This window comes from Corapipo altera, unplaced genomic scaffold (assembly GCF_003945725.1).
Source record: "Corapipo altera isolate COAL_440 unplaced genomic scaffold, ASM394572v1 190, whole genome shotgun sequence".
NCBI lineage: Eukaryota > Metazoa > Chordata > Aves > Passeriformes > Pipridae > Corapipo > Corapipo altera.
In genome coordinates, this window is record NW_020885006.1 from 856711 (window position 1) to 876363 (window position 19653).

At 54.1% G+C, this 19653-nt stretch overlaps 1 protein-coding gene across 1 annotated transcript in view; it reads right to left on the reverse strand.

Moving 5' to 3' along the window:
* Window positions 1-6701: 6701 nt before the first annotated feature.
* The window catches only part of LRFN5 (leucine rich repeat and fibronectin type III domain containing 5), a 20579-nt gene continuing 7627 nt past the window's right edge, over window positions 6702-19653 (reverse strand). The window contains exons 2-4 of the mRNA XM_027667339.1: window positions 15205-16612; window positions 13505-14217; window positions 6702-7110 (exon numbers count right to left, since the gene is read on the reverse strand). Of these exons, the coding sequence (XP_027523140.1) occupies window positions 7001-7110; window positions 13505-14217; window positions 15205-16592 (2211 nt within the window). The 5' untranslated portion in view covers window positions 16593-16612 and the 3' untranslated portion in view covers window positions 6702-7000. The remainder of the gene's footprint in view (window positions 7111-13504; window positions 14218-15204; window positions 16613-19653) is intronic.

Below are 19653 nucleotides of genomic sequence, written 5' to 3' on the forward strand. Positions count from 1 at the left end.
ACACAACGAGCCCTTTGGGATTTTCCTTAAGGCACTAGTGAAGGGGAGGGAGGGAGCTTGTTAAAAGAGAAATCCTGGGCAGCTCCACTGCGAAGTCTGTTGGGTGAAAGAAAACCATCACGATGGAGCCCCCGTTCAGCATCCAGCACTGCCCACACCTGGCGTCACCACTGTGAATGGCAGCGAGCATTTCATCCTATGTGACACTCACTGACCTCTGTTCCACGCCACAAATGCACTTTATGTGAAGCAGAAGGAAAATGCCTGAAGAATTGCAAATGCCTTTTGAGCAGATCCCCACAAGAGCCTATTAAGGACATTTAATTTGGCTCCACAGTTGTTATTGACATCAGAACCACGTGGGAAGAGGGACTGAGGCGGCAGAGAGTCCCTCCCTGGTGGAACAGGCACATCCTGATCTGTCTGTGGAGGGACAGACAGACAGCACAGAGAGCAGATGTGGCTTCCTGGGCAAGAGAAACTTGGAGCCACCGTGCCAGCACGGCCCAGTGCAGTTCAGCCACTCCAGAAGAAACACTTCTGTCCAGAGGAACAAACCCCCAAGCCCAGGAGCCTTCAGCCTGGAGAGCAGCTGGGAGCCAGCCATGTGGTGACCACGAGTCCAACAGCAGAGTGTCACAGGCTGACTGCCACCAATGTTTAATCGTGTTATAAAAGGGGCCTCAGGACCCACATTAAGCCCTTGCAAAGTTTCCTGGGATGAACCGTCTGAGAAGCTTCTCATCCTATCACCCTCCTTCCTGCCCTGTTTAGGCCAGATGTTGCCTCAGGGAGAGAGGAACAAGACTCAAGGCCGCAGCGAATTCAGACACAGGGCAGGCACTGCCACCGCTGCAGACCAGGCACACCGTGTTCCTCTGCCACTGTCAGCACACAGTTAATAACCTTCCTCTGTTTCCAAGTGAGAAACAGAACCCCAGCTCCAGCTCTCCTATATTGCAGGGATTTTTTAAGCTCAGTTTATTGCAACCTGTCAAGATGCTCTCTGTAATTTGTACCCCGCTGCATCACTCGGAAGCACGACCAGCACCCTCACAGCCAAGCTTGACGGGTTATTTGTTCAGTTAATGTGAGCGAGTAATGGGGACAGAAAAGACACTTGTGCCCCACATTTATCTATGACATCAGCAAAAATATACAAATATATTTCAACCCTGTTTAAGAGGCAGCACTGAGACTCCACAGAGCTCCAGACACAAGTTTATCCAGAGAGAGAAGAGGAACAACGGCACAGCATGTTCTGAATCGGTGGTTCTCCTGTTGTACTCTGCAGCACCATTTTTAACCAGAGACTACTCCAGCTGTGGTGTCAGACACAGCCACTGACTAATGAGTCCAAAAGGTCCCCAGCACCACACTGGCCAAGCACTGCAGAGCATCTGACCAGGACTGTCACCACCTCCAGAGCCACAGTGTCCCCCAGCTGCCTTCTCTCCTCTGCTCCTATGACAGGTTTTGTGACTGCTGTGACAGGATTGTCAGATCAGCCTAAATCCAGGCTGGATGGGATACAGTGAGAAGCCTTCTTAGAAACTTACAACTGCTGGGGTTTTTTTTCTTTCAAAAACAATTTTTAATGTAACCAGAAAATAAGTGTTCTTTAAGTGTTTGCCTCCCACCCAACTTCTTTAAGTGGTTTCAACCCAAAGAAACCCACTGGCCACACATACTTGACTTAAATGTTCCCTTGGAGGCTGTTCAAACACACTGACCCAGAGCACCAGCAGCTCCCATGCACACTCACCCGTCCATGGCAGAGCCACCCCCGGCTCCAGGGCTGCCCTCGCTCCCTGGCACAGGCAGAGCTGCTGCAGGGCCCTCAGCATCTGCCCCAAGGGAGAGGATATCCTGATCAGGCTTGGGGATGGAGTCTCTTCCTTCTTATAACCAAGCAGGCAAATGCCTCTCACCTGCAGGGAGGGTGGGCTTGGTGGGCTCACCCCAGCACCACTCCTGGCCCAGCTTCACCCAGAAAACCAGGTGCAGCCCCTCCTTCCTTCTTACATCCCCATTCCCTCCCGAGCCCCATCTGGGCCAGTTTCACACCAGTGGCTGATGGGCTGCTCTGTGGAGGGGCAGCTGGTTCCCATTACCCTCATCTCTCCTGCTGCAGTTGGCACCTCTGCTTGGCTGGCACCAGATTCCATCACCCTTGGACAAGGCACAGGCAGTGTGAAATCCTTGGAGACAAAGGACATGCACGTTTGATATCTGGGAGATCCCTCTGGCATCATTTGTGCTTCCCTGGCAGGGCTCAGCTCCCAAAGGCAGTGCTGTCCCCTCCTCTGCAGGGGCTTGGGTGACCCCTCCTTTCCTTGCTCCATGCTGAATCCCAGAAACACAGAGTTGCCTGGATGGGACAGGATCTGGGGGGTCTCTGCCCTGGTCCTTGCTTGGACCAGGTTACTCAGGGTCTTACCCCCTTGGCTCTCACAAACCTCCACGGACAGAGGTGCCACAGACTGTCCTCCCTGCTCCACTCCCAGCGGGAGGGTTCTCCCCACATCCAGCCCAAGCCCCTCCATCAGCAGCTGGAAGGGCAGCAGGACCACAGGGTCCAACCTCTGCCTGCCTCATCCAGAGCTCTGGTGCAGAACACTGAGTACAAAAACCTGTTCATCTCCCTGATGTTCCAGGAAGGTTCAGCCCCAACAGCAAATTACCCACGTCTGTCCTCTGCGTCAGCGACAGGACATCAGGCCAGGCACAGATTAGATTCCACCTATTTCAAAATTCAGTAGGGTTTTAGGACTTTAAGGGAAGAATACTCCTAAATAATGAAGATGAATAATAGACAACTTTGAAAGGATGAGTGTTTAAGAGCTGTGTAATTAGTGCCCCTCAGCAGCGTGAGCACAGACGTGGTGGTGCATATTGCACCCTGAAATGATTCCAGAGGACTGTATCATTTCCAATATAACTGGAAAAAGGGATTGCTGTGCCATTAAGCAGATGACAATAGTGTGGTGACGTCCTCCTTATGTCACCCAACTTTTCTTGACTGGTCATCAGAGAAAGTCTCCTTTAGGAGACTTGACAACATGATCCAATGGCATGTGCCAGTTGACTTCTGATCCTGTGTACACAAGGGAATTTATGGAAAAAAATTACGGGAAACAATGGTACCTTAAAGGGTGGCCCACAGTCAAAGCTGGAGGGTTTTTGCCACTGTCCTCAAAAGTCTCCACGTGTCTCTGCTGTGTCTCTGTCCACGTGTCTCACCAGCCCCTGGGCAGGTCCTTGGCAGCCCCAGAGACTCAGACAGCAGAAAGCTCCTGACCCAGACCCCGAGCCCCCCATCACACAGTGGGACTGCTCCAAGGAAGGCACCTTGTGGGTGTCTGCAGCTTCCATGTGCTCTTGGCAAGGTCAGTGCCAGCTCTCCCAGGATGTGCTCTCTCAGGCTGAGCAGGATGTGCCCAACTGAGCAGCTTCCCCACCCCCTGAGCCCCCTCAGTGCCCTGCAGGGAGCTTGCCTTTGGTTGGGGTCTCTGCTGCCATCTCTGTTTTTCAGATTTCCATGAAAATGCCTCTGGAAATCCCAGCTTGCAGCAAACACAGCTCCCACACAACCACATTCCCTGCCCAGTTGGGAACATCCCAGAGGAGCCAACTCCATGCTGCCCCAGGACCCAGCAGTCCTGAACATCTGGAATGTCCTGCCTGTAAGTGCTTCTCTGGTCTCATAGTTTTCAGGAGATAAAAAGCAAACAGAAAACCCCCAAAATATCAACCAAAAACCAAATGAAAAAGACCAAGGAAGTTGTCAGCAGCATCTGCCAATATTGAGTGACGTTTGCATCAGACATGGAAAGGGAGATTCACATCCCCGCTACAAATCCAGTCCTATATGGAGCTCCTGCTTTCCAGGGTGATCCTCCTTGGGATGCTCTGGGATCTGTCTCTGAACAGAAAGTTTTTCTTCAATTAGTTTTCCCCTACCAAAAAAAGAACAAAACAAAAAAAACCAGAACTAGACCATGATAAATCTGCTTATTTCCATGAAAACAAGGTTTAGTTTGAAGATTCCCAACTAGCTTTCCCTGGTGCCTTGCAGAATGGGAAGGGCCAAGTGCCCACTGCAGTGAGGAATGCTGGTGGGCTGGAATGTCCAGGCTTTTCTGCCTGAGGATGCCCTGGAATAGCACAAGACATGAGCTATCACACACCATCCTTTGGTCATCCCACAAGCCCCGAGAGCAGCATGCCAGGCTGCCTGAGCTCCCCAGGAGGCTGCTGGGGCCAGAGCTGCTGCATCCCATCGGCCTCTCCTGGACCCCTGACTGGCCACCAGCTCCCCAGTGCCTAGAGACACATTTCCTGACCTTTGTCAACCTCCTGAGAGAAGCAATTCCAAATATTAACCCGCTCAGTCCCTGCAGTGGGTCACTGACCCCAAGCAGGACCAGGCCCATGGGGCCACTCACCGAGGAACCCCCCAACGCTTCCCAGGGGGAGAGGAGCCCACCCACAGCCCCGGCTGGCACAGCACCCACCAGGTGCTAAGGGAGGGCTGTTTCTGGGCCGGAATTCCCTTCAGTTTTACAACTGAGATGACTTGCACAATTCTTCAGTAAGCATCGGAGTTCTCAGTCTTATAACAAGTCATTTTTGCTTGTTGTTATGATGATATTCCTCTAAACCTTTTATGAATGGAACACCACTAAAGCCAGCCTGGGAAGTGCAGCTCTGGTCCGCCAAGAGGAACACTCCTGGCACCATCCAGCTGGCTCACTCTACTCCACAGACCTCCCAGGTCTGTTTCCCAAATCTGATTCACAACTTCAGAGGATCTTGCCCCATGAAAGCTGGATTTCCAACTAACACCGAGCTGACAGGTGGAACTTACCTTGACAATTAATTAAAGGGTACAGAAAGGAACCAGCAAGAGGAAAGCAGCTCTGCTCTGTTCATGGAAGCCTGAAATTGGAGCCACTGAACGAGGGGAATAACATGATATTCATGTGGAATGAAATCCTGAGCATGGACGTGCTCTGTGCAGCCAGAGCTTGAAGCATGTTGGTGTAACAAAGGTTTTGGCAGCAGCACAGACAAAGGCAGGATGTCAGAAGGAATTTGCAGCCCCAGCCACTCCCATACCTCACACATCGGGGTCACGGGTTCGTCCTGCCTGGCTGTTCCACAGACCTGCTTGCTCTGAGTAAAGTCCTGAACTTCAGCATGGGAGTCACTCCAGACTGCAGTGAGGAAGAGGATGGTCTGTGGACTCAATGTCCACCAAATATTTTATTGAAAAGTGATTTATTGGGGCTCATCCTCTTCCAAAATTCAAACCCCAGTTGCACTGCACAGCAAGGCAAGGGAAGAGCAATAGGTGCTGTTACTATAATCCACAGGAAATCCAGGCTGTGTGCAGAGCCAGAAGGATCCCTCATCAGGCTTCGTGGGAATGAGAGTGATGAGTCCAAGCCCTGATCAAATCCCATGGTTTTCCCCCAGAAATCTCCACTCGGTGTGGCATTCCGTGCTCTGGATGAACCATGGATGGTCTGTCCCAGGGTCTGTGGGGCCAGACCAGCACTGAATTTTTCACACAGGCACAAGCACTGGGTGCCAAGCTTGGGGTCCCCTTGCCGACGCCCAGGGTGAATTCTTGCTCTGCAGCATCGGAGGAGACCTGACAGGTGAGGCTCCTGGCTCAGCTCAGCCTCTCCTTCACGGGCTGCCATGTGCTGGTTGTTGCCTCTGCTGGTACGTACAGGCCATGGGCAAGTTGCTCAGGCAGCTGCCTGGGCTGAAGTCCATCATTGGCATGGCAGGACAGGGGCCATCGGTGGGACCAGACTGCCCAAGGGAGCAGTGGGGCCAGGGGAGCACCATCCAGGCATCCCCAGCTCCTGGCACAGCCCCTGGGAGGCCAGTCCAGCCAACAAGACAAACTCTGTGTAGCTGTGATCTGTTTTCCTGAAGTTGTGTTAAGCCTGGCTGATTCACTGTGGTTCTGAGGAGGCTCTAATTATATCTGTGAGCCAGATGGGATGCCAACAAGGGAGAAAAGAAAAAGCAAAAAACCAAAAACACCCTTAGTCTTGTTTGAGGAACAAGACGAGACAGGGAGAGCTGCTGCCATGCCAGGCTGGCAGTGTGGCTGGAGGGGCTGGGGCAGCATGAGAGAGGACAGTCCCACGCCAGTCCCCAGCTGTCCCCCTGCCCCAGACTGTCCCCTTAGGGCTGACATTGCCCCAGAGCTCCTGGCATACTGTGCTTGGTGCTTTGCCTGTTCCCTGGCACTCCTGGCACATGGTGCTGCCTGTGGTGCCATCACCCAGCACAGCCCAGGCTCCACAGCTGGTGCAGAGGAGGGGGGCTCTGCGGGGCAGCACCTGGTGCCCCAGGGCTTTCCCTCAGGGGCAGATGGGGCTCCCTCTCTGCCCAAAGCCTGTGCCATCACCCAGCACAAAGGGGCAATGCTGGGCAGCTCTCCTGCAGCATCAGTGCCCAAACCAGATGGTCATCCCAGGCCAGTGGCACCAGCAGCCATGAGCTGGGGCTGGGGCAGGGCACAGCTCACTGCTCCCACTCAGACACACAGGGACCCCCCACCATCGCCTGCTGCAGTGCCCAGCTCCACCCCACCCAGCACAGTCGGGTGCACAGACCCCTCTCTGGATCAACCAACCTGCCAGGTACAACCCCCCGGATCAACCAACATGCCCACACCATTGTAGTAAAACATTTATTGTTCAGGTGATAGAAGCTACCGTGTTTACAGCTCGTGACCTCACCACTGGCAACATGGAACATGACCTGGGACTGCAGCTGTTGCCACCAGATTTTTTGTCAGAATTTTTAGTTATAAAAACCTTGGACACCAGAAAAAAAGGTAATTTAGAGTGGCAGATGGGAGATGGGCAACCTGTGAGGGGGGAAGACAGTTTTATCGAGGCAGCCGACCTCGCTGTGGCCTCGGCTGCAGCTTCAAGTAAAAGTTTCGGTGGGGTGAGTGCGGTGCGACACGTCAATCCTTGGAGAGTTGGAACCGGATTGTTTTCTGCCGAGTAAGAACGTCGGTGGCAACGTTTTCAGGGAGTGGAGAAGGGCTGGTGTCCTGCGGAGAGGCCCCGGCTTCTGCGCAAAGAAACAGAACAGGCACGGTGAGGGGACAAGGAGCAGGACCAGCCCTTCCTGCGGCCGAAGCCGTGCTGATGTGGGACCTCACTGACAGTCCTGGGAGCTGCTGAGGGGCAACCCAGGCACAGCACCACCGACAGCCCTGGGAGCTGCCACGGGGCCGGCACCCACTGACGGTCCCAGGAGATGCTGCATGGACAGCTCGAGCATGGCCTCACACCAAGGGTCCCAGGAGCTGCTGCTCCGGGGTCAGCCCAGGCAGGGAGCAGCAGCAGAGCCTGCCCTCGGCCCCAGCACCCACTGCGTTGGTGCCACCAGCACCATGGGGGCCAGGGCACAGTAGGGGAGTGTGGTGACTAACGGGAGACTGGGCTAATGGGAGACAGGGCTAAAGCGAGTCAGGGCTAATGGAAGAAGGAGCTAACAGGAGACTGAGCTAATGGGAGACAGGGATAATGGTACCAGGGTCCCCAGCCCCTGGCTCAGCCAACAGCTTCAGCACTGATAAAGAGTGCTGGCACAGCACTGCTGCTGCTGCTGCAGCAGGGAAAACCCAACTAACAAAACAACCCCCAAAACCCCCAACAGAACCAGTAAAGCTCATTGTTCCAGAACTGGAGACTTCTCCAGTTTCTAGGTTTGCTCCTGCTCTTGCCAAGGCCAAGGTTTTGCCCCCGGCAGGGACCCCAACCCCACACAGTGCCAGGGATTCCCACATTGCTGAGGACGCCAGAGCGGAGCAGAAGGTGGGCACGGACACAGCACTCGCCTTCCCGAGGTTTGCATGCATGAGGAAAGGTCACTGCAGCGAGGACATGCCATGTGTCACTGTCCTGCCCCGAGCCCCCACATCGACCCACGGCACAGGGACAGCCCTTGGGGCAGCTGTGCCACCGCCTGGCCTGGTCCTGCCGCCCCAGCACCGCTCCACTTACCTCGGGAGTGCAGAGCTGCCGCTGCCAACACAAACCAGGCACCACGGTTAAACTCATCCTTGGTTTGCTGCGGGTTACAGCCCCCAGACTACAGACTGGCCACGGGGAACCTGGGCTCAGGTCAGGCAGAGGTCCCTGCATGCCCACTGAGGGGTCTGGGCCCCCACCCCAACTGGTTCTCTGCATTCCCTCTCCCAAAGGGAGTTTCCCCTCCAGAGGAGATGGCACAGCTTGGCGGGTGCCTCCAGAGCAGCAAACTGGCAGTGCAGAAGGAAAACCAGCTCAGACCCAGCTGGGCACACCAGCCTGGGCTAATCTTCCAGATTCCTGACTTGGATGCTTAAAAAGTTCAGTGCTTGAAACGACCTGAGGCGACACAGCACCACAAAACCAGGAGCTTATTCTGTCCATTTTCATACAGACACAGTTCCCAACGTGGGGTCTGCAGGCAGCCATGTGCCATGTTTGCTCTTTTCCTTTTCAGTTTCCTTCCTTCTCAGCCAATCTTCCCTCTCCAGCAGCAGCTTTCACACCACCTCTTGTGAATAAATCCATTGTATGAAAAGTCCACAGTCAGCAAGACCAGTAAACTTCACCTTTTGCTGGGCTTATGTTACTGGTGCGGGGTGTAGGTACTGTAACCGGCACCGCAGCCATCCCATGCACCAGGACTCCTGTCCCACGGGGTCTGTGCTGCTGCGACAGCCAGACCCCAGCCACACTCCAAACCCCAGCCACACTCCAGACCCCAGCCACACTCCAAACCCCTGCCACACTCCAGATCCCAGCCACACTCCAGACCCCAGCCACACTCCAGACCCCAGCCATACTCCAAACCCCTGCCACACTCCAAACCCCAGCCACTCTCCAGGCCCCAGCCACATTCCAGACCCCAGCCACTCTCCAAACCCCAGCCACATTCCAGACTCCAGCCACACTCCAAACCCCAGCCACATTCCAGACCCCAGCCACACTCCAGACCTCGGTCGCAATCCAGACCCCAGCCACTCTCCAGACCAGTGACAGTCAGCACAGGGCACGGGTGTTCCTGCTCAGAGCCGACTTCCCTGTCACTCAGTGCTGCTGTATCCCTGCCCACAGCCAGCACTGCTGCCGTGCAGGTGAGGTGCTGCCAGCCGGACCCCTCCATGGTGCCTGGTGGCTCCTGGAACAATTCAGCACCGCACAGCCACTGGCACAGGACTCGTCACTTTGCCTGTGGGGAGCCCTGTCTGGGCCAAGGGGCCATCGTGGGCGACTGACCCAGCACGGGCCAACCTGGCAGCACCAGCTCTACCCCAAGCCCAGCACCCTGACACACATCCAGTCACATGGGGACATATTTGCAAAGGGGAAAGGGGGGGATCCACATTTTCTATAAGGACCCCATGGACTGAACACAGTTTGCGGCTTTTAAACCAGAACTCCGACCAACAATAAAATTACTGCCAGGGAAGACACCGTGCAACTGGGTGGCTGCTGTTAGTGTAGCTTCAGGGGAGTGATAGTGCACCCCAGGTGAGCAGCAGCACCCTGGAACACGCTGGTGAATGTTCCTGAGCGATGGCAGTGCAGAGGTGTGCCCACTCTGTGAGCCTGCTCAGGCTCTGGTACCCCTGACACTCCAGGGTGGCCGAGGCTCCAGCACAGCCGAGGCTCCAGGGTCACCAAGGCTCTGGTTCCCCTCGGTTGCTGGGAAGAGAAGCAGTCATGGTAGCAGCTGTGGCTGTTACTCCTGGTTGAAGCCATTCCCGGGAAAGCAGTGTGCCCCTCTCTGTGCTGGGTGCCTGCCGTGGCTCTGGGCATGGTCTTGCCATGGCACGGAAAGGGCCTTGCTGCACCTTCTCGAGGGCACATGTGGCTGCACAGGACTGTCACCTGTCACGGCTCAGTGTCACTCCACTGGCCCGGGATGCTCCCAGAGCAGTGCCCAGCAGGGCTGTCGTGGTTCCCAGGAGGCAGAAGCACCCCTGTGCTCCTGGTATCAGATCTCCAGCCTCCAGCAGCTCTGCCACTGGCAGGGATGAGACCACCTCATGCCAGTGCCCCAGCAGGAGCCCTCGGGCAGGTGGCATGTCCTGGCAGTGCCGGGCCCTTCCCAGCCAAAGTGACGTGTTCCCAGGAGCTGTGTCTTTTCTTCCAGGCACGGGGCACACAGCTGTGCTCCCCAGCTCCCCCTCCCTGTCTGCAGGGCCGCGTGGGTATGAGGACGGCTGGCAAATGCACGGGGACACACTGCAGAAATAAAGCCACGTTGGCACCAGAGCGGAGCAGCACCATGTATTGATGGTAAGGACACGCCTGGGCACAGCAGGAAAGCAGCAGGGAAACAACAGACACAACACAACACCCTCCTCCTCCATCCAGGCACGGCTGCACCAGCCTCTAACACAGCACCACCTCCAGAGAAGGCCTGGGCTCAGGGGTGTGTTTCAGCCATTTCAGTAAGAGAAAACAACTTCTGAAGCAGTTTCTCCTCCTCCAGACCCTCTTATCGCTAAAACCTCGGACAATCTATATCCGAGTAGGAGTACATGGAGCCGAGCCAGGGGTGGCACCAGGGGCTCATGTCCCTGCAGACCCCTCTGCAGCTGGGGGTGACACTGGGGCCACAGTACATCACACCTCCCGTCCCCCTGATATCCCCAAACTGCCGGATGTGCTCACACCAATCACCTCCAATGGTGAGCAGTTATTCCAGTTTGGAGGAGATGACCGATGTTATTCTGATCCAGGAGCATCTCAGCACTTTTTCTGCCTCACACTCCTGGCAAACTCTGGTTTTGCTGAACAGAAAGGACAGAGATTTTCCTCCTCCATGAGGCTTCCCATACTTTGAATCAAGCCTGAATAAAACACAATGTCCCACTGCACAGTTACTCCAGTGGGAACAGCGAATTTCGTGCCTGAGGCATTCCCAAGGGATGCTCCTCTCAGCCAGGGAGAGGAATTGGCACCAGAGGAACCCACAGCTGCCCAGGTCTCCATTCCTGCACTATCAGCAGAGAATTAAATCGAACATAGGGCCACGTGGTCCCTCTGCGCTGCTGACGCAGAGGCACCGTGGACAGAACATCAGCTGCAGTGCTTAGAAAATGACTCCTTTGAGTAAAAAATTAAAAATATAAAAATAAACTTCCCTCAACCACAAGAAGCCATTAATATTTTAACACTTTCACAAAACATCAGACACATTTAGGTCCAACTTTAGACAACATATAAAGCATTTTCATTTGATGTTTTTAAAAAGCACAGTTAAACCCAACCCCTCAGCAGCAAACCTGTGACGCTCTCCCTGTGCCCCAGCACGGAGGGAAGGTGCCTCTGCAGCCCCTCACCAGGGCTTGGACCTTTGTGTTTGTTCCATGCTGGGCAAAGCCTTAACTATCATTTTGCCAGTCCCTGGACACACCATCCCTGTCCTTGGCAGCACCTTATTTCACAGCTCCCTTCTGTGCATGCAGCCCTTGAAGAGCACATGGGCTGCCAGAGCAATCCAAGGAGGGATTTATTATAATTTTTTCTAACTTTCCCAGCAGGAAGTGGTTTTTCTCATTCTGAGGCTTCGTTTCATATTTGGTCTCTGCATTTCCCAAGGGAAGCAAAAAGGGTTTCTAAAAAAGAAACAAGCCTTTTCCTTTTGTGTTCTCTACACTACCCTCATCCAGACTTCATTCTTCCATGATGGGCAATAAAATCACCCAGAGCAACGCAGGACGGCCAAGAACACCATCCCCACCCTGCAGAGTCCCAGAGAGAGATAGGGATACCAGGGGACATTCCCCTCACAACTGCCTGGGGCCAGCTGCTGCCCTGGGTAGAGCCAGGCTGTCCTCAGGCACCTGGTCTGGGTAATGTTGCCCCCAAGAACAAACACACGGGGCGTAAAATTTAACTGTTCTCTCACTTTAATGGCTGCAAAGCCCATCTCGAACCTATTATTTGGCATCTGAGAATGCACAATGCACTAATGTTCAGAGTTAAGCTGTTGCTAATTTGAACATGATGACCATATGAGTTTAATTAATATTAACTGCAGGCTTCCCTTTGCAGAGCAGAGCAGCACACGCAGGGCTGCCACCCACCCAGCGTGGGGTTTGCACCTGCTGTCCCCCACTGCTGCATGTCCTGTCCCTACAGAGCGGCCCCAAATCACTCCAGCCCACGGGCTCCGCAACCAACAGCAGGTTAAAGGTGAGACCATCATCTTTAAGTCCCCTCACTGCGCTCAGGGACTGAAGAGAACTGGAACAAAACATAAAGTTTACAGCAGACATGCCCAAAAGTCTAGGACAGCAAGAGACGACCATCATCATCCTGATCAACCACCAGCGAGGCGCTGAACAGCCCCGTGCCTTCCTGCTGCAGCCCTGCCTGCACCCCCGGCCCCGCTCGCTGCCCTGCCCAGCCCCACAGCCCGAGGAGCCCCAGCCCGGCCCCAAAGGCTGCAGGGCGGAGGCGATGCCTGTGCCGTGGGCTGTGGGTGCTCAGGGACCGCGGGTCGGGCACCCTCCTGAGGAGACCTGGCGGGGCCCTGCTGCTCCACCTGGACCCCTCGCCCTGGCACCCTCCTCGTCCTCGTCCCGGCCCCGCGGTGGGACCCGGCCCGGCTCCGGCGGGGTAGTCACCGCGAGGCTGGCTGGGGTACCGAGTGAATATTTTATTTTACACAACATAACAACACAGCGTTGTTGCTCCTGTACAGCATCTGCCTAAAAACAAAGGCAACACCATTGTCACGGAAAAGAAATGTACAGTCTGACCAGTTTAAAAAATATCATTTTACTGATTGATCCAGAAGTGGTTATTTGTTAGCTTGGAGGAAATTGCATTTCCTTTATAAAAGGCTTTTTCTGTGAAAACTCTCTCTTTTGTTTTCTGCTACTGCAGAACCAGGAAGCCAGTCCTAGAGCAGGGAAGGCACTGGTGCTGTTTCGTGCTTTTTTTCACCCCTTAATCTTTTTTTTCCTTTTTTTTTCTTTTTTTTTTTTTAAATCTCTGAATGTTGCCTTCGATTTTGATATTAAATAAAACCAAACAAAAACTAAATAAACCCCTGTGTGCACTGGGTGGCTTATACAGAACCCTGCATGAACAAGCCATTAATCAGCAAGATAGCAGTGGACCTCCAAATCCAATTCCCCTGGAGAGGGAGTTTCACACAATGTTTGGTGTTTTGTTTATCGTTAAAATAAAATTTAAAAAAAAAAAAAAAGAGAAAAAGAAAAAAAAAGCAGGTCACACAGTGCTTTCCAATATCCACTCAGAACTGGAGAAAGTTGCTTTTCCGCTATCGGCACCAGCGCTGTCTGCCTGGACTAGCATCCCGTTCATGGACAAGCTCCGTTTGGAGCGCAGTCCGCCGGCACCGGCGCCGCGGGGCTCCAGCAGCTCCCCACCCAGCGAGCGCCGGCGCTTGGCCCGGGATGTGTCGGCCGGCAGAGTGAGGAACTTACTTGGCTTTGATTGTGCTCTTTTGTACGTGGGGGCGGTGGGGGCCGCGGCGGGGGCGCGGCTCGGCAACTGCAGGGCCGTGGAGTTATTTCTGTTCGAGTTCTGGGGCTCGGCGCTGCCGCCAGCCTCGCCCTGCGGCTCGGGGACGGGCTTGGGCCCCGACTTTCGCTTCTGCTTCTGCGAGAGGGAGGTGCTGGAAGTCCAGGTGGGAGGCAAAGCAGAGGTAGTGGTGGCCGAGTCCTGGCTGGAGCCGGTGTCCGGCGACTGCATCGTGCCGTCACCGGCAGCCTTGCAGCACTGGACGCCCTCCTCGTGCCCCACAGCCTGCTTGGACATGGACTGCGACAGCACCCCGCTGCAGCCCTGGATCTGAGCCCCGTTCGTCTGCGAGTACACGTTGCTGACCTTGGTGGCCTTCTGCTGCCCGTTGTTGTTGCACACCTTGTAGCGGATCATGAGGATGATGATGAACACGAGCACCGAAGCCACGATGATCCCACCAATGATGATAATCATGGTCCCCCCCAGGAACTGGGACTGCATGAAGTGGCAGCGCACATAATCCTGCTCGGTGGTGAACTGTGTGCAGCCCACGACCCTGGTGGCCGTCAGCGAGGTGATCCCGTCGTCGTAGATGGCCAGGACGCACAGGTCGTACATCGTCCCCGCGGCCAGGTTGTTGACCAGGAAGGTTTTGCTTGTGGGAGGTATCATTCTGGGGGAGAAGGAAACCAGCGTGAATCACCCTGGCAGACACACAGGTACCTCCTGGCAGCCCTGGACATGCTGAGCACCACGGCTTGGCTGTCCCACCTCTGCCACAGCCCCCAAGGGGCTGATCACCGTCCCTCAGCAGCTGTTGCCCAGTGTTTGATGTGGCACAGTCACCACCAAGCTCCCCAACACAGCTTGGTACGGCAGAGCCTCCCATCAGAGCAACCACATCAAAAGCAGAATCACAGAATCCCAGGCTCGTTTGGGTCAGAAGGGACATTTAAAGGTCACCCAGTTCCACCCCCTGCCATGGGCAGGGACACTTTCCACTAGCCCAAGTTGCTCCAAGCCCCGTCCAGACTGGCCTTGGACACTTCCAGGGATCCAGGGGCAGCCACAGCTTCTCTGGGCAACCTGTGCCAGGGCCTTCTCATTCTCACAGCCAGGAATTCCTTCCCAGTATCTGATCTGTACCTATCCCCTTTCAGTTTAAAGGCAGCACCCCTTGTCCTGTTAATGGGACAAAGAAATTCATAGAAGAAATAACCAAACAGAGACAGTGTTAAAGGGTGTGATGGCCACGCCCAGCAGCACAGATCTCTCCTGCACTTCCCCAGCACGGACACCACCGGAAAGTACTGCAAGGAACACGGTCATGGACACTGTCCTCCCTCTGCTTCCAGAAAGCCAAGCACATTAAGATCCATTTAATCCATCTACCCTCACAACCCTACCCGGATCAGTTCAGAGGATTAGAAGTCCGTTTGGATTATCTAAAAATAACACCATTCAAGGTAACTTCCCCATCTGTGAGTAGAAAATGGCATGAGTCCTTCCCAAGGCTCCCACTATGAGCTGCCAGGGGCCAGGCTCTGCTCGGCCGGCCCAGCATGGCACGGGAAGTCTGGCGGATGAGCTGCCGGGGCCCGGGGCCCCACGCCAGCACCGAGCACCCGGTACAGCCCTGCACAGGCTGGGGCAGCCTTACCTGTAAACAAGGGAGTCATCGTAAGTACCATTGTACTGGATTTGGAACATACGTATCCCAGGTATATTCCTCTGGAAATTGAATTTCAGCAGAGCAGTGGAGGACGTTGCTTCCGCAACAACCACCTTCTTATCCTGGCTGACTTTTGTATCCCCGTTGCTACTGCTCGCGTTGGAGCCCGACTTGGTGGACGTGGAGATATCCGAGGAGCCTGGGTCGGGCTCATGGATGTGGTTTGTGCTGTTCAGCAGGTGGGGGAGTTTGATGATGTGCAGGTCCACCGTCTGCGTGGCCTCCCCTGCCGGGTTGGAAGCAATGCAGGTGAAGGAGCCCGTGTCCTTCACCGTCGTGATGAGGATGTCGAGTGTCCCGTTGTCATACACCACGGACCTGGTGGCATTGGAAATCAGTTTACCCTCAGGTGAAATCCAATGGATGGCTGGCTCGGGGTCGCCCCGGGCCTTGCAGCGCAGGGCTGCCCGCTGCCCCTCCAGCACCCGCAGCTCGTGGGTGTGCCGGGTGATGAGCGGGGGCTCGCAGAGGAACTCCTCCTCAGGGATCGACCAGAAGTACCGGCCCGACAGGAGTGTGGGAGAGGCACAGGTCTCCAGGTCGTCCTCCCTGGAAAGGCGCCTCAGCCACAAAAGCTCACAGTTGCAATGTAAGGGGTTCCCACCGAAGCTCAGCGCAAACGTCGAGGGGCTGATAATTCCTGAGGTTGCCAGCACCTGAGCACGCTGGAAGAGTGGGTCAGGAGGAAGCTTCTGCAGTTTGTTAGACGTGACGTCCAGCCTGGTCATCTTGTGGAGGTGGGAGAAGGTCCCCTTAGGAATATGGTCAATCATGTTGTGGTCTAGACTGAGAGTGTGCAAACTGACCATCTTCTCCACGGCATCCCAGGGGATGGTTTCCAGATTGTTGTAAGACAAATCCAATTCCTCAAGGGCTAAAACATCATCAAAAGCTGTGGAAGAAATTAAAGTCAGCTGGTTGTTGTTCAGTATCAAGTGGTGGAGATTGGAGAGCCCGCTGAACATGTCATTAGTGATCTTAGTCAATCGGTTGCTGTTCAAATGCAGAGCCCGCAAATTGCGCAGGTCGGCAAACGCGTGAGGGGTGATAAAACTGATTGTATTCCGGGACAGCGTCAGGTCCACCAGGCTGGTCATGTTGGCAAAGTCTTTCCTTTTAATGTTTGTAACAAAGTTGTCTGCCAGCCGCAGCTCCACAGTCCTCCTGTCAATGTTGGGAGGAACAAACAAGAGCCCTTTCTTGGCACAGAGGGTGGCGAGGTTTGGAGACAGGATCTGACAGACGCAGCGCTTGGGGCAGATCTGAGCTCGCACTGCTATGCCAATGAACAGCAGAAACAAAAGCAGTTTTTCCATTGTAGATCAGGTTCAAGAGCCTGCAAGGGAGAGCAAATGGCAGTTAGTCTCTATGAGACAAGCACAGGACATGATAAAAAAGCCAAGACAGACTGTGGTTAAACCATGAAGGTTCAGGTAGCAGTGTGCCCCTCTCGCTGCATTACTTGGTTCTTTGTCATTCCCCTGTCCTGACAGAGGAGCGCCTGTGCTGCCTGCCGGGGGACAGCTGAGAGACAGGCGTGTTTGCAAACACACAGATACACACGCAGACTCTCACATACAAGGGACAAAACAACTGGGAAGCCACTGGTGGCACTGCACATGCAGCCTCTCAGGCCCCTCCTGCTAGAGCCCATCCCACCACGCAGTGTACCTCTGCATCCCAACAGATCCCCCAACCTCCTGGGCTGGAGATGCTTGGCCATAATGACAAATGTCCAGGTGTGGAAAATGAAGGGTGGTTCATGTGTGCTTCACTTGCTAAGCTGAAAGTCCCAGTTGCCTTGAAATCACTGCAGCTCCATGGCTTTACAGCCGTCTCCACTGAACGTTTAAGCTCTTAATGCTATTTTCAGAATAAACTCAGAAGGAGCTAATTTTATGTCATTCAAACCCCAAAAATGCAAATAAAACAAAAAAAAAATATATATAAAACAAAACCCAAGAATAGCCCCCACAACAGGGATCTAAATAAAAATGGATCATGGGCTAATTTTAGTGGATCACAGCTCTCCGGCTGCCGCTGCTCCCCCCGGAAAGCCCGGCGGCTCAATTATCCTTATCGCTTACAGCGCCAGCCCGGGCTCCTCACGGCGTGTGGGAACAGGGCCGACAGCAGCAGTGCCCACGCCGGCTCACTGAGATCATCCATCAGTGACTATGCCAGAGGCTCCGTGGAGGGAGGGACGGGGGATGCTCCTTTGTGGAGCAGGTGGGAGCACCGCGGAGGTCCCGTGGAGAAGCACCCACGTGTCTGAGAGGGAATGTGCCATCGTGAGCAACACAGCTCAGAGGGGCTTCATACTGGGAATGAAGCACCCAGCTCCCTTTGGGACCAGCACAATTACACGTGTTCGGATCAGATTACTCAGACCCATTATCATCCCAGAGATGCATTAATGAAGATCAGCTAAAATACAGTTTCACAGCCAGCCAGGAGCAGGAGTCTTAAATTGTCATTGATATTTAAAGCCATTTAACGTCAGAACAACAATTACTGCTCCTGTTGTCCATCCATAACCCATTGGTGGTGCCATGCAAGTCAGGGAGGCAACAAAAAGGATGAGTGAAAATACCAGACTAAACTCTGCTTTTCAGCACTATTAATGTATTTTTTCCAGATACTTCTGAGGACTGCAGGTATTCAGGACTGCTGGCTCCAACTCTTGAGTCCCCATTGGAAAAATAAAAGATCGTGTTACCAAGGTCCTCAGTGGAGTCTGCTGCAGTGGGCAGCGCTGGGAGCTGCTCCTATAACCAGTACAACCATCACCATTCCTGTTGCCGTTAGCTGTGGCAGGAAGCAGCATAAAGGTATGTTCTGTGGACTCAATTTCATGCCAACACTGCAGGTTGGGGTGGCCCTGCAGGTGACAAGGACCTGGAGGAGAACGGCGATGCTGAGCAGTGGAGGAAAGCGCCTGGTGCGGCCTCCAAATCCCACTGGTGTCACCCTCTGGCCGCCTCCTGACCTGGCATCTGCAGTGACAGCCAGGGGCTGCCACCTGCCCTTTAATCTACATCTGGCACGTACCAGATTGGAAGGGGCTCGGCGGCTCAGGGCATCTGCAGCTCGGCCACCGGGGTCCCCAGACAGCCTTGGCTGGGGACACTGCGCTCATTTAGATTTGCTAACTTAATGCTGCTAATTTAGATTTGTGGCTGTGATTAAAGTCACGTGCCTGGATTCAACCAAGTCCACTTGAAGAACTACACAAGATTAAACCAAAATCAGCATGTTTGTAAGGTTGGAAGTACTGTTACAAGACAAAACAAATTAAACCATAGCTGGAATGACAAGGTTACAGAGAGGTTACCCACCAGCAGAGGTGGGATTTTTGGATTTTAGGAGAGTTTTTGATACTTTCTCTGTCAGTATCCTCTGGACAAATGCCCAGCACATGGCCAGAGCTGGATGCAACGCCCCTCCTCTCCCAGTACAACCTGTCCCCCACACAGGGAACTCACAGGGGCAGCAGAGCTGACATGGCTTACAGCTTCTTGCAGAAAACATCTTTTCCAATAATCAAATCACGATCTGATTCTCATTAACTGCTTAAAAGATTTTTAAAAAAGGAAAAGAAAGTGAATTCATACATAAAACAAATGCCAGTTTCCTAGGAAAGTGGGCATCACTCATTTACTGCTTAGTGCCTGCAACAGGACAGGGGTTGTCAAGCTCCTCACATGACTTTGGGATTCACAAAAAAAGCCTCTTGTACACTAATCTTCAAATCCATTCTGTTGCTACATTTGATAATTTTGAGTGATTCATCTCTCTATAAAAATTAAGTTTGAGTTGCCATGGGCTGCACAGCTCATGGCCACACAGAGTAGGAACTGTGTCTCCAAAGAGCAGAGAACCTGTGAGCCCTTGCACACACTGCCAGGGGGCTGGGAGCCCCTCCACTGCTCCCCCATCAGCCAGAGGGGACTCAGCATGCCTCAGGCTCTCAGCCCCAGACCACTGCTCCTGTCTCAGAGCAGAGGAACTCCTTCCCCTTACCCCTTTTCCCAGGTAAGGAGCAGGTATGACTGGTTGAGCAGGGCCTGGGCTCATGGGGGCAGGGACCCCTCTGCACTATCACCCCCCTCCTCACCTCCCCCTGGCCACTCTCAGTTGGGATGTGCCCAAGCCATGGGTGTCACTTTGGTGTTCCTTCCCCTGACAGGTGTTTCTCACGGGACTTCTGGGCTTCGCTCCAGCTCCCCCCGAGATGTGGGACATGGACCACTGTTCCACTGCAGCACCAGCTCCACTCCAGATATGGAACATGGACCACTGTTCCACTGCAGCACCAGCTCCACTCCAGATATGGAACATGGACCACTGTTCCACTGCAGCACCAGCTCCACTCCA